We start from the raw sequence: 17,578 nt of genomic DNA on the forward strand, positions 1-17,578 counted from the left end.
CAGACTTAAGCTTTCTTGGTACATGTGCCATGCAAAAGAGTTACTTCTAATGGCTGTGTTTCAGAACTCAACCATCAACTCATCATGTGGCATGCTTTTAAAAGTTTTCATTTAAACATGCCTTTTTTTAGGGAAAAATTCAATAATGGAATTCAAAGCAACAATTTCAGAGTTTAAAAATCATTCGCCTTGACTGTGATTTGAACCCAGATCCCTCAATATCCAGTCGAGTGCTTTAGCCACTTATGTTATCAAGGCGTCCTCTTAATCTCCAAAATGTTGGGGCTTTTAAAGGAACTATTCAAAGTTTGGGAGCCCCTGCACAGTTTACTTAGATACCTATAAACTTAGGCTTTTGCCATAAAGTGAATTCATGAAGTGGAATTTTATAATAATTATTGAACAGTCAGTGAAATTATTATATAACAAATACATAATTTATATGCAAATTTGTTACAATGAATGTTATTATAATATAGAATTATGATTTGCCAACTTATTATTAGGTTTTTTTGTACCTGGTTTGGGAAATGGTTTGCTGTTCTTTCTAATTTCATTGGACTACAATGTCTTTATAAAAACTTTAATGTGACATTATAAAACCATTTAGATACATGCATTCCAAAATAAATAGAATCTTACATTTGAAATTAATCATTGGAGAATAATTTATTGGAACACAAGGCATATACGAGTATATTTATCACATGAGGTTCTCCATGGTCCACACCTTGTCTCCAGGGCCATATGGTGTAAGGGGAAGGTCGTAAGGTATTGGGAATGGAGGAAGTTTATGGCCACTTTCCACTGATAATGGGAATGTCTGCAAACCATTTTTTTCACCCTGAAAATAGAGTCATAAAAGTCAAAACTCGAATCAAACTAATAACAGGATATGGGAAATTCAAGCTTCTTAACAGTAAGTTTCAGAAGATGAAGTTGTTTTAGTTAGAATGGGATAAGATATTAAGTTTATTGGCGATATGAAGGAATATGATCACCAGTGTAGTAATCTCCCACAATAACAGATATCAGAATAAAATCTAAAAACATCAAAACCTCAAAGTAATAAAAGGTACGAAAAGTGAAGAGTCAGGTGTGATGTTGTGGAATCGAGACATAATAAAAACTTCGTTGCAATTTTCCACAGTTAAAACTGTGGAAAATTGCAACGAAGTTTTTATTACCTCAAAGTAATGTTTTCTAGGCCCCTACTTAAAAAAATAGCAAGCAAAATCAAGGGTTTTGTGAAATTGAAGTCTGATGCAAGAGTGGAATGCAGTGGAATCTTGCTTAACGAGCACCTTGCACAGGGATTGAGTTTCTTAACGAACACAAATATTGGTCATGAAAATGACTAGCTTAATGAGTGGCTTTTTGCATAACTAGAGACGAGAAGAGGGGAACTCCCAGATTTAAGTAGTGCCCGCTAGTGCAGTTTGTCTCTAGCACTCGTTCCACTGTCATCTCAGTGTTGCCAGTGAATCACACATTTTTCCATACTTATGTTCAAACATATTAATAGTGATTTTTTGGGTTAAGTTTAATAATATTTTGTGCATCGTTTTAAAATTGACTCCAAAGAAAAATCCATGAGAAGAAAGCTATAACAGAATAAAATAATAGTAGAAATGAAAAGTAAAATCATTGAAAATTGGGAACAAGGTGTGAGTATGGCTGACCTAGTATGCACATCAACAATTGGTCAACATTGATTGATAGTTATTTTCTTCAAGAACACGGACAAGACTACGGAGATAGATGCTTCAAATAGATTGACTTGAGTATCTACCCAATGACTATGTATTCTTAATGATGTTAAAAGGTTGATTCTCATATGCATAAACGAAAAGCAATTGCAATTCGACACCATAAAAGAGAATAAAATTTTATGAAAAGTGGAAAGTGATATTTGCCGACCTCATTAATAAGATGTCAGGATCATCAACAGCAGAACAAGTAATCAAGGGGAGCCGAGTGTGGTTCAAGAAGTTAGCAAGAAGAACCATCATCCATGGCATTGTGAGGTATGGTGAAGCAGCATGCTCTGAGTCAAAGGCAGCAGAGAACTTGATCAGTGACTTCAAAAAGCTCATATATTCAGAGGATTACCAGCCACAACATATTTTTATTGTGACTAGACAGTTCTCTTCGGGAAGAAGATGTCAAAGCAAACCTATATTTGTGCACATAGCATAATGAAGAGAATGAATTGCCTAACCATAAGGCAATGAAAGGCCGTCTTATGCTGCTATTTTGCACCAATGTGAGTAGCAATTCGAAAATCAAACCCCAGCTTGTTTACCATTCAGAAACTCCACAAGCCTTAAAGAAGTGTTATGTCGAAAACAGCAAGCTAAATGAGATGTAGAGGTAATCAGAGAGTATTGCATTGTACCAGGCATATGAGGCATTGCCCTAATAAGGCAGTGATGATGCATGCCATAAATTTATTTAATGGTCACTCTGAGTTGCATTTTTACCAAATTTTGAAGCATCAGCGAAAACATGTCTCTAGACAGCTTTCTAGTAAAAAGGAATCATAAATAGTTAACAGTTTATTTAGATTCTTTTTGATTTTAAAAATCGAGTTTGCATTCCTGGTTGCTTCATCCCACGATAGAAGAATAGGTGAACATGATCCACAATCCTGAACAATGTATAGATAATTTTCTGGAATTAATCCTTATACATAATTTATTTTTTTTTGGCTGAGAATACATAATCGTATTTTACATCAATCAATATGCAAAAAGTTGTTTCACTAAACCAGTGTTTTGCTTTATGAGAAAGATTGTGGAAGCCATATTTTCCTAGATAAAACCTAGAATATCAGTCATGCAGTATCCTTCCACCTCTTTTCATATATGCATGTATTATGAGGTTCCATTTTAAAAGTGCACATTTAAGTTTGCTAACTAAACATCTCCTAGGATTATAACAAAATATAGAACATGAGCATCATAAAATTGTGTATGCAAGCATATTGAATAATACATAAAATAGTCACAATACTGAAAAATTGGAATTCCAACTCCTCTTATAGAAATTACAGATTTTCAATTTAAGTAAAACATTAGCTGTTCTATGCCAACTGCAATGCAGGTAATCTGTAAATATTTAACAAACCACTAAGGTGTCCCAAGAAAAAATTAAGAAGCTTTACTTTTCATTGTCATCCTCAAATCATTTACCGTTATCATTAGATTTGAAATGATAATGTTTAACTTCAAAACAAGTTCCCCACATTCACATCTATATATTGCGTATTTCCTCTTTCTGCTCAATATTCAATAGATTTCAGTTTTTATCATTCAACATTTTGAAATCAATTTACTCATAAATTAAAATGAAATACCCTCATGATGTTACCCAGATCAGTCACCAGGTATGGTGTTTTTTAGGTGATTTAAAAACGTTTCAAACAGTTTACATTAATAGATTACATCTACATTTATCACTTTACAACTAGATTAAAATATGCTACACAGAAATAGTGAAAAATAATTCAACTGACGTAAAATATTTAACAGTAAACCATCTTGGAAGTGTTTTGGATTTTGATCAATTATTTGCACAACCCCATATTTTCTTAGATAAAACCTAGAATATCAGTCATGCAGTATCCTACCACCTCTTTTCATATATGCTCACATGTTGACTGTCATAACATTAGAGAAGTCAACCTGAATTTAATTTCCCTTTCCATGATCCAAGAAAGCCATCTTACTGATGAATAGTAAATGTTGCTTATCTATACTTTTTCAGCGCTGGTCTATATGGCATTGATGACTACCATCTAAACTGAATGTGGAAATTTGAAGCAGCTCAATTAAGAATGAACGTTTCCCTTTTCTTTGTTTCCAATTGTCTCAAATGCCATTGAAGAAGTACACCTGTGCAAGCATTCTTGATGAATATATTTGTCTTATTTTTTCATTTGATAGTTTATCATTTAGGATAGGTTTTGGATGGGCATAGATTGAACACTGCTTAAATTATGAGCTTTGCATTGAGTCTCAACCCAACCCTACACAATCTCACCCTTCTCCAAACCCACATACTTTCTGTCTCCCTTCATACTATTCAACATACCTATCCATTTCCTCCCCCAACCATGCTAGCATTACGTCCTTTCCTATATCACAGTCTTCAACATTCCATCATCAATCCAAATGCTCGGCATTCACCTTTCCTACCTCCTATGGGTTTCTCCCGGCGACCCTCTCTGCTTCCTCTCTCCTCCCAATGTGCCTAATACTTTTTTTGTTTGTTTTCCTTTCTGTGCATTTTTCCTTTTCCAATTCTTCTCCACACCCATACCTCAAAAGCCTCTAATGTATGCTTATCAGGTTTCTTCCCACAACAAAGTTTCCATGATTTACAAAACCATAATCCGTATAAAATATTTTCATAAAAACTTAACTCTTAAGTCTCTGTCATCAACTCCATCCTCGTGAAAGCTTCTTTGTCTAGCACACTACTCCTTACATCCCTGCTACTTTAACTTTCTTGTCCAAAACACTTCCAAAATAGGTATATTCTCCCACCTACTCTAGTTTTTGCCCTCTTACTTTAATGTTTAACTTAGACTTTCTTCTTCTTGAAAGCCTCAAACCTTTGTTTACATTGATTCTCATCCCATAACTAGTACATAATTGTCTTCAATGTAATCTTTAGGGGTTAGGTGGAAGAAGGCACTATGAAGCCTTGATCTTGCCCAAATTAAGTCGTAAAATAGAATGATAATTAATAAATTAAATACCACACTTCTTTTCTAATGCACTCACCAATAAATCATTATAAGCCATTGTAAACACATGCTCACTGTTATAAGTAGGAGTGGTTATTGCATCCCCCAGAGAAGATTATCATTAGTACCAAGAACTTAGACCCAGAAAAAGGAAAAATCCATTTCAACAATTTGCATCTCCTTTCCTTTCTTCAAATTCCCCGGAGAGGTTGACCCAAAGAAATATCAAAGAATATATGTTTTCAAAAATCTTCATTTTCACACAGTTTGACCAAGGAAATATGGCAGGCATGGAAATGATTCAAAATAATTATGAAAAACTAAAATATTATTTCACATTTGTAATGCACCCTTGAAAATATTTGCATTATGACTTTAGCCTAAATTTTGACCGTACTATAATTTCATGCAAAAGCAAGAGAATGCCCGGCTAGCTTAATTGGTTAAAGCACTTGACTAGTAAAATTTACCTCCTCTTCAGATGCAAAGACAAACTTACTCATGAATCATATGGATTTTTAAATAGACTCAAAAGCACTATAATTGGGAAGATTTACTAACTAACTAACGTGAAAAGGATTTTTAATATAAGTTGTGACAGTACTATTTTGTATACAGGAAAGATATATGTAATTTAGGAGAGTGCTTTCAACCATACCTCTTCCGATTTGAAAAATCGAGGCAGGAAGAGGACACCTGCTTCATAAGACATGATGTATAGACTGGAACCAGCTTTGTTCAGTGATCCCCAAGCAGCCTTTGAGAGGTTGGCACTGGTGAGGATGAACCATGCAAGCTGAGCACCCTTTATCCCCCCTCCCTGTCCTGGGCTCCACCGAAGATAGGATTTGATGTGCGGAACTGCACGAGACCGATACCTCTCTTCACTCCTCCAGTGACTGAAATGCATGATCGTTGGGTGAGACCAGAGTGATTAATTAAAGGAAACACACTACAAAACCAATTGAGAAAAGGAATCACTTTTCCCCAGTCAAATTGGAGATCACAATAATAGCAAACATAATTTATGATAAAAAATCAATAATTACTCTAATGGATAGTCACCTAACACCCCCTGCCATATCCCCCCATGGTAGCTTGCATGGTAATAGTGTAAATAGAGATGTAGGAAAGAAAAGTTTCACTGAGGAGTTATTGTTAGTTGTCCCTCGATAACAACCACATAAAGTGTTCTTTTACAATACAAGATTTTTATAAAAAGGTTACTCATGACTAGACTAATCCATCTATTCCATTCCAAACTCATGACCAACTTCATTTGAAGCATACACATATTTCTGAAATAGTCTATTTATCAAAATATCATAAGAAGAAATATCAACATCTGAAATATCATATCTATTTATCAAAATATCATATTCAGTTCTCAATTGATTCTAATAAAGATAATTTTGTTAAATTTTCATACAGATTACATGTCTTCATCTGTTTGGAACTCACACTTTGGAACTAATAAATTATTAATAGAGCATAGGAATACAGGTGAAATTATATTAGAGACAGCACACAAAAGAAACCAAATTTTGGTGTATGCATCAGCAGTTTTTTCCTCCACAAAATCTTAAATGAAGGCAATGCAAGTAATAAAAGGACACATGTATGAAAAGAATCTTAATTTATTTTTTCCAAAACATTTGAAGAACTTACCAAAATCAACTTGTCAAGATTGAAATAATGGTTGCAATTTTTAGATGAGCAGTGTATACATAAAATTTACAAACTGAGTGATAACATAGCCTTTCAGTAGTTAATTGCTCCCTGGAATTGCTATAAATCAAATGAACATTTGATGAACCTGATAAGGCATCCTAAAATAATGGGCAAGGAAACAAAAGGACTAAGTACTTTGCAATAACAATATTTTCTAAAACTTACTGAAGATAATCAGTCAACCACTCTTGTTTAACATGAGTTTTCATTGAATATGGAAGACATCCACCACCAAGGAGACCATCATGACTTTGGGCAACATTTTTCAAACTTGGATAAACCTGAGAAAATAAGAAAAGTTTACTCCGATTTCCTTCCTACTTGATCACAGTCATCAAAAAAATTCTCACAATGGTCAACATCATAGGCTTGCACTTTGTCAATATACAAATAACTACACAACAAAACACCTATGCACAACAACCTAAGCATAAAGATAATAAAAGCTCTAATAAAATAAACTCCTAAGCTGGCAATATATTTTTATTCCCTGCATTAGTAGGTCTTCTCAAACAGTCAATAAACTTATATGTATAGCAATTGGAGAATTAGAACTCTAGCAATCACCTGCACTTTTGTAGTGAATTTCTATAGTAAAATTTTTACACACTTGGAGGATTCACAAAAAAATATTGAACTAACCTTTAATTCCACAATGGATTGAAATTTTATTTATATTGTCCTAAAATGGCATCACCCCAATTTAATTGGAAAAATAACAATTTACTAACAATAAACACTTCATTGATAGCTAATAACCCACACCATGTATAAATAAAGTTTGATTTACATAATTGTAGGAGAAAAAATGAGAGTTAAGGAGGAGGCCCAAGGAAAATTAGGAGGAAGAGAGAGTAGGAATTGAAGGCATAGAAATTCTCAAAGAGTAATCACAAGATAGTAGATATTACTTTGAGTTTGGCAGTAAAAAGGATCTAAGTATACAATATGGTGGAATTGACTATTTCTAGGCGTTGATTATATCACTATGCATTATTTTTCTCATTTGTACTGATAAACACATACTGTACTTAGACACCAGGAGATAAAATGCATGATAAATATCTTCTCCTCTATCTCATTGCCATCCTGGCTCATGAGCTAGTCCTAGTCCTGAATGGTTTAATTAATTAATGGTTAATGCCAAAGTGAGGTAGGAGCGTCAATCATCTCAGAAGCAGAATGTACAGCCACAAGTTAATTTATTGATACGTTCAAAAGGAAGCATTTGATACTATGTTCATTAAGACATATTCTTGTATGACATACAACATATGTATCTGGCATTAACTTTCTCAAACACCCTGTGGATGAAATATTTTAGATATAGATACCTTTAGAAGATACACCAGGGCATAAACTTTTGGAGTATTGCAAAGTTTTCCAATATAATGCATATATTTTCAATTACTCAAGGACATGTATGACATATCAGGTTAGTTGGAGATGAAATATTGAAGCATTAGTAGTTTTAGGAGGGGCAACCAACAGTTGAAGTCATTTGCGCCATTAGGGATGGACAGGAAAGGATGAAGGATGGAGAGAAACCCGGCATCGGTATTGGCATACTCTTAATGAAAGACGCCAAGGTCCACAGCCTAACATCCCATCTGACAGATGGTGTATCAAAGGGCCCCCCACAGAGCACATTAAGTAGGGATTAAGATACCGCTGAAAAATATCTGCCACCGCCGGGATTCAAACCCGGGCTCTCTGGGTGGGAAGCCAGTACATTAGCCACCACACCATCCCGATCCCCCACGAAATATTGCAATACTGCACATAAGCAACTCTTGTCTTGGGCTACTGGAGTGAAAATCAGCCTGAGGATATTTTTAATCATGTCCACTGTCAAAAATATGCCACATAAGAATGAATTCTACCACCCTTTGAAATTTTAGCGACACACAACTTACAACTTTAACACTTGGTTGTTTGAGGTTAGGGACAGTTCCTAGAGTGGCTCCTGTAGTTTCTGAGAGGCTTGACCTGAACTCCCCACACACCCAGGCTGAAGAATTGGCCCCTAGGGAGCCAATGGAAGAGCACTGGATTACCAAGGGCCATGGATTCATATCTCGCTCACTTCCACTTTCATTTCGACAAACTCGAGAGCAGTGTGTTCGGAGGAGTTGACCAGCCTTCATATGCCCCCAGTGCCTGAAGTCTGGGGCTTTATGTGAGCCAGGCACAGAGCCCACAAAGCATACCCTATTGATTAAGGATTAAAGTAAGAGCAATTAATTATGATTGAGAACTTAATCATTGGGGTAGCTGAGAAACTGAGCCAAAAAACTAATATTTGCATTTTATTCTGCCAGCTGATTACAAAACAAAAGTGAAAAAATTGTACAAACTTGATTTGAACTTCTAATGCCCTGTGGCTTTCCTTCCAGATCATGAGGTTTTTCAAAAGTGGGACAAGTCAATTCTCAATTAATTACAAATAGTTACAAAACAGCCAAAGCACAAAGTAGTGATATCCATCCATTGCATGTAAATCAGCACTTCCATGAAGAGAGGAATATTTCTTTAAAAATGATTTACAATTGATCTGATTTGAAATCAGTTAAATGTCATTTTAAATATCTTGCATTGAAATCATGCGGTTATAACTTATTCTCATTTGGTGACACATATTCTAGCCAATCATAAACTTACCTCACCGGAGAGAAGTCTATTTTACGTAGGGTGCCAATCCACTCTTGTAAGATAGACAACCGATAAGCACTCAGATAGCGAACTAAATCAGTTCGAAAGTTTGTCGTAGATTCCCCATCATTGGTATTGGCACCTGTAGGCAGTGGCATGCACCTAGGTCCTATCCAAACACTAAAATGCAAGGAAAGGGAACATGTTACTGGTGAGTTCCACTGAGTGATATTCTATTAGAATCGCCCTGGTCAGTTTATAAGGTTTTCACTGATATATAAAATTGGTTAACCTCACCTCGCTATTTCTAAATTCATAAAAAATAAAATGTCTCAATACTTTAATGATAGCAAACAAAAAAGGTTTTATTTCAACTTAGATCAGATAAGTGTTTTCAAGGATCATATGGTAGACTACTATTAATGATATGTGGCCAAAAGACATCTTGCGGTGAATAATGAATGGAGAAAATCAAAGAATGAATGGAATTTTTCATTTATCTTAAACTCACTTTTAAAAATATAGTTTCATGAAAAATATTTTGTCAAATATCTGCCTTGCTGACTCATTTCAAATTTCATGAATGAGATATGCTTGACCCTACTAAATATCCCTTACGGTCCTTCTGCCTCCTGTACTCTGGTGTAATCTTGAAACTCATTATCATTATTATTTTCTATTGAGTGTATGGACGTTTTTACAATTGAACTCAAAAATGTTACCATTTAATGAAATTTAAAGTTTCAACTGCAATGGTAATAGAGGAGGGCTACAAAATCATCACTATATATTTTATACATCCTTGAAATGAATTAGCAATGGGGAACTTCTTAACATGGTGAAAGATAAAATTCATTATGCACTACACAACTAAATGCATAGTATTCAATTATTCCCCTATGCCATTCATAGAAAAGGTTGCAATCAATAATCAAAAGGGATTGTTGTAAGAAAGAGTTATAATGGATAGACATTCAACCCACCCAATCTTAAATTATTTATAGTAGCATGAATCTAGCATTACTTCTTCATATGAAGGCTTTCGTCATGCTCTGTTCTGGAAGGCTGGCATGTTTAAAATGTAGAGGAATCCCAAAATTTAGCCTTCCATTAGAGGGTCATTTTAATGATTTTTCTTACAATGCCACAAAAATGATTGCAGGCCCCCCACCTGGACATTTTAGTGGCATTTTCCAATTTAACGAGAACTTTCAATGCATCAGTCTTGCCTTTGAATAAACCAACTGGACGTGACAGATGAAACTTTTCTCAGCCTCTTGCCATGTACTGGATGAATACTCTAAATGGAATCAGGCAATAGTATGACTTTAAGCTTCAATGGACATAAAATCAATAATGACAACAAGATGCTTAAACCAAATATTTGACAAGCTTGCCTCTTAGCTTTTATGCAAATGCTGAATCGCTGTAATAAGCTATGATTAGAACTCACTCCAAGATAATTGACCAAAAAAATATTTCTTTGACAACTCATAAAAGTTTATCTAGAAAATCCCAGCACTGTTTTTCATTCAACCAATGCACACTCCAAACTGAAAATTTATTGATGAAGTAAATCTGAGATTGGTCCAGGAAAGTATTTAGTTTCAATTTAGCATAAAATAATATACATTCTACAATTTAAAAAGCTAAAAGTCAAATTTAAAGTCTATCTATTTTGCTGATACAGAACATTCCAATGATGTATTGCTTCTAATGCTTACCGTAGGTAATTTTCACAGTTGCAGGCTTGTGTATAGCTTAGTCTGCTGATACAATTTTGAGATTAATTTTAGAAGGCTTATAAGTTAACTTATAGCTTAAAGAAACAAATTAAACATGAATTAATTTATCTATGCATCATCTGCAAGTTTTACTGGACCTGTCACATTAGTAAAAAAAGTGCATACATCAGTCCGCAGTATGTAATTGCATCTAATCTATTTAGTTAATCTATTTTTTAATTTTGGTAATATTAAGATAAATTTGTTCTTACTGATACGTTTTTATTGCTAAGTTTCAGCATTTGAATAAAAAAAAGGTTTTTCACCAGCATTTATTTGTCAAAAGGAATGTTGTATAAATAAAAGAACAAAATATAGTTCATATACTGTAACGCACTCGGTCCCTCAAGAAAATAGTCAATTATTATTATTATTTACAAAAAGTATATACCCTTGTGTTCGGTTATCCCAGTCAGATTCAATGAGATTGGCAGTAGAAACAATCACTCGCACACTTCCATCAGTGTATTTGAAGATGCTCATCTTCCTGCAAAATGGTAGAATTTAAAGTCAGGTCAATGATTAGCTCTAATGAAAATTTCAAACACTTGAACATGATGTAACTTTCAAAACTGTTACTTACGTGTGATGATGTCCGAAAGGATGCGGGGGCTTAACATGGCAAGCTTTGATGTTCTCACCAAGTAATCTTTTGTCCTTCAGGGGTGGATCTTCAACACCATACATGATTAGCAGGGGCTTAGTTCTGAAAAGGAAGAGAGCAGGCCATAATGGCAACTTAAAAGACAACTTTTCATTCCATCAAAGAGCCAAAGCGACAATGTTTAATAATTATGCCATGATGATTTATTTTTTAACAAAAGTGGGATGCTGAATACTGTAATGAGGGGATAGTTAGGCATGTGAGGAAGGGATACATGGTAGACAAAATGAAGGTTGGAAGGAAACGTGGATTTGAAGAAGGATTTATTGTAGTGTCGGATCTTAGGTGGTGTTTTGCTGGAGAGGCGAAGAAATGTATCATTGCTCAGTCTGTGTCCATCCAAAACTGACCTCTTATGGTAGAATACCAATTTTTTAAATAATATAGTATAACCTAAATAATTAATACAAAACTTTTTTTCAATGATTAGAAATTGTTTGTTGGGATATGTAAGTTATCATTATGAACACAATTGATTACAAATTCTATATTACTGTTCTTCAGATTTTATGACATGAAGCCTAATTACCTAATTTCTGGAGTAAAAACAAACCAGTACTGATTAACACCGACATATATAGGTGAGTCAATATTATTTAACTCATTCAGAAAATGAAGTTTTGGGTGGTGCTAGCAATAGAACACAAAGGCCTATTTTCCGTGAATTAAATTTGCTACCACTCCCATGCATCTACATTATGTTTTTAATTCTATATATAAAAAATAACATCGGCAACTATTCTCTTAACTCTGCCTATCATCATCATTACACCAGAGGCAGGAATGACTTCCATTATGGGAATATAAGAACTGAAGCATTGAAATTAGGACCCAATGAAATGGGCATCAGATTATTTAACAAACTACCCAAAAGTATCAAGGATACACAGGGAACTGCTGCATTCAGGCATGAATTAAAAAGATATCTACAGCGCAATATGTTTTACTCGGTTGATGAATATCTCAACAATATTCCCGACCAGTAAGTTCATACTTTTAGTTTCTAGCAATGGTAATGGTCTGATTCATGTTTGTGATCAATGATTTTTCTGAATTTGAAATTGTATGTGCATGTTACAGCTGATGTTCATGGGTTTGTACCAAACACTTATGTAACTATGAGCATCTATTCTTTTATGTATCTTAACTGAGCCTGTGTCTTTGCTCCTCATTGACGTGCCTTATATCATGTACATACTTCACCCACCTGGTATTTTTGTATTGTGATCTCTGGGCAAATAAAAAGTAATAATAATAAAAACATCCATTATGCCCTGCTCTACTGTAGTGATAAACATTTTTTTAAATTTCTCATTTTTCTGCAACCAAATCATTTGATCTCGAGGAATACAACTGTGAAAAACAGATCATATGCCAATAAAAAGATTGGTAAAGGAAGTGGGAATCAATTCTACAGAGAATATTTTGCTGCCCCGTTAAGCAAAAGGTGGTGGCAAGACGGATATGTATATGTAAGAAAGAGTATTAATTAAGGTTATAAATTCCATACACAATCTTTCCACCACAGGAAATATAGCTAACTCATCCAATTTTTTCCCCTTATAACCTCATGACACAGGAGTACTCTATTCAGCTTTTACCTCTTTCACATTGTGGGATTGTGAAAGAAATGGATTTTTGAAACTTAAAGAGAGATCACATAATAATAAGATGCCATCATACTCTAGAGGTGCCATTGAATTAGGAAATTTTAGGACTTTTTATGGTTAAGAAATGAAAAACTATCACGATGATCAAACATTGATGTGTTAAAAATTTTGGAATCTGTATTATCAATCTACATATTTTCTGACAACACTTAAATAAACATAGAAGAACTGAAGATAAGAACTAAGGATGATTCATCAGTTTGGTTGGCAGATGATAAACCTTTAGTTATGCTGTCAGCCAGAGATGAATGTTAAAATAATACAACAAAACCATAGTTAACTGAACTTGGCCCACGGAGAGCTAGCCCACGACTATCTACCGGCCGTTGGAGCTCTGGATTTTTCAGTCATACCATAGCAGATGGAACAATATACCTACCTCAGCAGTGTTTTTCAACAAGATAGTATAAGTAGTAGGAAAATAAGAATAATAATTCCATTAGGCAAGAAACTTTTACAAAGAGGAGGGAATTGATGACAGGTACGTGGAGTAAGGATGTTAAGAAACGTTTAGTGAAATCATTCGCACAAAGTAGGGTTCCGTATCGTGCAGGAACGTGGTCATTGAAGCAAGATGATAAGTGCAGAGTGAAGAATTTTTAAACATAGAGTAGAATGAAAGAATAAAAAGTTAAGCAAAGGAAAACAAACAAAGAAGTACCTACTAGGCATGGTGGAGGAGCGAACAAAGTTGGGAGAAATTCACAGGAGGCAGGAAAGGTGGATGCAGAGCATTTGGATTGGTGATGGAATGTAGAAGACTGTGATAGAGGGGAGAACATCAAGAAAATGAGGAACAAGTAGGATAGGCATGTTGAGCAGAATGAAGGGAGAGCAGAAGTATGCAGAATTGAAGAAAAATCATTTCTCCTAAAAAACAGAGTCTTAATTTACTCTACCTTTACCAAAAAAACGCCTTATTCACTTTATAACTGAGCAACTATTTCTATAGTATTCAGGAATTCATGGACCAATAAAGCTGGATATCAATCAGTACGTGTAGGTATATTTAAATTTTCATATGTTTAATGATGTGCCTTATATCTATAATGATAATCACTGGGAAAATGAATATCATTAAATATAATACATTGACAATGGGATGACTTATTGTACTAACAACATTATAATGTTTAAAAGACAAAATGTAGGGCACCTGAGATGAGATTACAGATGTACGTTGATAGATGGGTTAGTACCTGATTCCTGCCCTTTCATAATGCCCCAACAGCCATTCTAATTCCACCATGAAATTGATTTGCAAAGATGATTCCACTGTCCCCAAACTTGAATCTAATAAGTCTATGCAAAAAAATTAAAAATGTTAATATATAACTCACAATAGAAATTTTCCATGAAAACTGTTATTTCCAATAGAGAAATTTGATGCCACAGACCTTTAAATTTAACCGTAAGCTTTTCTGCATGCGTCCTAGGCGAATCAGTAATTGCAGTCAAGAAAAAGTTATAGGGCTGCGAACTTTCCCATTTCTCCATAAATGTTCCACGAATATTAACATCAGTTCTTCTTTTCTTTATCTCGGGTTCTACTTTATCCGGAGAAGTAGGGGTTGCTTTTGGTGGTGATCTCTTCTTATTTTCTAAATCCACTGCCAGATGTAATTTTTTCTTCTGTGTTTCTAGCTCAGATGTGTTAGAAACAATTCCCACACTCTCTTGTGAAGTTCGAATCTTTGTACCACTTGGGTCTGAATATCTCTGACTCTGTGACTCTTTGGCTGTTTTCCTTGATTCTTCTTTAGTATTATCAGTATTATTTCCAAGGTCTTTGGCCGGTAACAGCTTCATTTCTGCTTTTATAGACGACAATATTTTTAATTGCTCAATAATTACGGAGGAATCCATCGAAGATTTGTACCCCCTAGGCAGAGAAATGTCATCTCCTTTCTGTCCCACCAACAAGGCTTCCACTAACAAAATGAAGATTATATTAACCACAATTTTCGTAATAAAATACTATGATCTTCTGATGACTATGATGTCATGAACTTACGGTGAGGATGACAAAACTCTTTAAAATGCACTGGGTTTCTTCGAAAGCAGTCTTCGCCATAGTTACATTCCTTATTTGAAATACATGGCCTGGATCTTCCGCGATTGGCTACGGGTAATGAGTAAGGAAAACAATAATAGGAATACTTAAGATCTATTTCTAATGAAACATCACCTAAATTACCTGACATGACCTAAATCAGGTTATCAGTCAAGCTGAAAATTCCGGTCGCTACAACCAAACAACTTTAGCAATAAATATTATAATTGTTCTATATCAATATTTTTCAATCGGAGATGTAAAAAGAACAAACTCAAGTAAAATCCCCTAACCCGCACTTATAGCTTAACAACTCGCGACCCGTCGGTAGAAAGAAGGGAGGACATATGTTTACATGCAAGTACCCGAAACGTTTCAAAACAATTTTGAACTACGACGACAACACGCACTCATATGTTTTATGTCATGCGCTCGGTGCGCCCAATGTTATTCTACTATGGTGTGCCGGATTCTTCGAGTATGAATACTGGGAGTACTATATCGGATATGGTAAAAATGGTGTACATATATGTGTCATGATGCATCCTAAGTGCATTTTCCATTGCCGATGGCCGGAATAGATGCAGTATACTAGATTGATCCAGATTAATCATCAATATAATTCATTCGAAACATGTGAGTGTTACGAAGTGCCTGAGCCCTTGTGCCGAAAGTTTGTTTGTGGATCCTCTCCACAATGCCGCAGGAAAAATCAAACTATTTTAGAAGTCCTTGATTTTATATAAGAATATTTGAATTTCTTTCTCCTACTCATAAAAATGAGCGGTAATTTAAAAACTTTACCACTAAACTACTCTAGGTCTTGAACGAATTCCCTACTTCCGTTAAATTAATTACATTCGTGATCGTTTCACTACATAAAGAATACGATGTGGAATAGGAAATAATATGAATAGTGTATTTTCAATAAGCGTTCACCTGCAAAAAATGGAGAATATAAGAAAATAAAGGAAAAATCCCAGTTAAAAGTTAAACGTTTTTATGTTTCTGGGCGAAGATTCAATGTGGTTTCAATGTCATACCAGAATGTATTCAGATTTTTTTGTTTAACAACGTTTAAGGTATTAATAGTGAAGTACTTGTCTCTGAAAGGCCGGGACTACTTGAATTTGAGGTTTTGTGGGGAATGAAAAGGAGATAATTAAAATTTTATTTGATCCGTGTATTGGTTTTTTAAATGCAAATTTTTGTTCGACAGGCCGAAGAATTTGGCATTCTCATGCAATGTTATGCTCAATTTGAAACACTTCTAAATTTCAACTAGGTTTCAATTGCCACGCAATTCAGCTCCCAGAAATATTTGACTCTGTGTTTTGGATTGCTGAACTAAATGGTTAGTCACAAATTACATATGTCGAGTAAGTATCTATTAACTTAGGATTTATCTCGTTAACTGAACTTGGCCCAGAAATCCATAGTGGTGAGCCAGCTCTTCTCTAACACATGAGTATTCATGTTTCATGCCGAGGGTGACGTAAAATTGTGTTTATAAAATCCTACTCGAAATAATAGAAAAAATGTCTCGATTGTCACTTTCCTGGTAAGTGTTGAATTGTAGATGCAATTCTGTTCAAGGATTGAGATAATTGGGATTAGTAGCTATATGATATCTCGTACAGTGATGTACCATTGGTCACCATCAGCATGAAGAGAGATCATGAGGGTGATAAAGAGCTCTCCAGAAAATAACTAAAGACGATGTAATGTGAGTTTTAAATAATGATATGCTGAGTAGTTTAATTTGGGTTATAGTGAATTATATTTCGTAAAATTAAATCTACTTTCTTCCATGGACGTGAATAGTTTATTTTCATTAAGCAAAACATTAGTTAAAGCCCTACATGCATATGTACTGCAATGATGACTGGATTTAAAATCTGGGCTTTGGGATAAGAATTTGAGCGTCAATTGGAAGCTTTTGAAATGTGGGTATGGAGGAGAATGGAGCAAATTTCAGAGGGAGACACAGAAGAAAACTGGCTATTAAGTTAACGATTTGATAGAATCATCAAAGAAGCTGAGTTGTAGAAATTTGGTGGAGCAATGAAGTGATTGGGGTTGCTTTCGCTTTGAGTGTTTACTTCCTTTGGTTGTCCTATCCCATTTGCTCCAAAAGATTACTGGACAAAGTAAGAACTTGCCTGTAGACTTTGTGTTCTATTCAGGTTTGTTTATTGGTGGTAGGTGTAATAAGCTTGTCTTGAGATTGTATCAACTTGGAGTGAAATCCTCATTGTTTTAGTTTGATTT

At 34.7% G+C, this 17,578-nt stretch overlaps 1 protein-coding gene across 1 annotated transcript; it reads right to left on the reverse strand.

The window, feature by feature from the left end:
* Positions 1–527: 527 nt before the first annotated feature.
* Positions 528–15,693, reverse strand: gkt (tyrosyl-DNA phosphodiesterase glaikit). The gene is made up of 11 exons (XM_071596511.1): positions 15,452–15,693; positions 15,269–15,376; positions 14,652–15,185; positions 14,454–14,556; positions 11,504–11,626; positions 11,312–11,407; positions 9,146–9,316; positions 8,401–8,695; positions 6,650–6,765; positions 5,412–5,652; positions 528–844 (listed from the first exon to the last, which is right to left on the reverse strand). The coding sequence occupies exons 1-11, from the start codon at positions 15,456–15,458 to the stop codon at positions 704–706; spliced, it is 1,935 nt and encodes a 644-aa protein (XP_071452612.1). The 5' UTR covers positions 15,459–15,693; the 3' UTR covers positions 528–703.
* Between the last annotated feature and the right edge of the window lie 1,885 nt (positions 15,694–17,578).

Source organism: Hetaerina americana, unplaced genomic scaffold, assembly GCF_022747635.1.
Source record: "Hetaerina americana unplaced genomic scaffold, ioHetAmer1.1.p SCAF_8, whole genome shotgun sequence".
Lineage (NCBI taxonomy): Eukaryota > Metazoa > Arthropoda > Insecta > Odonata > Calopterygidae > Hetaerina > Hetaerina americana.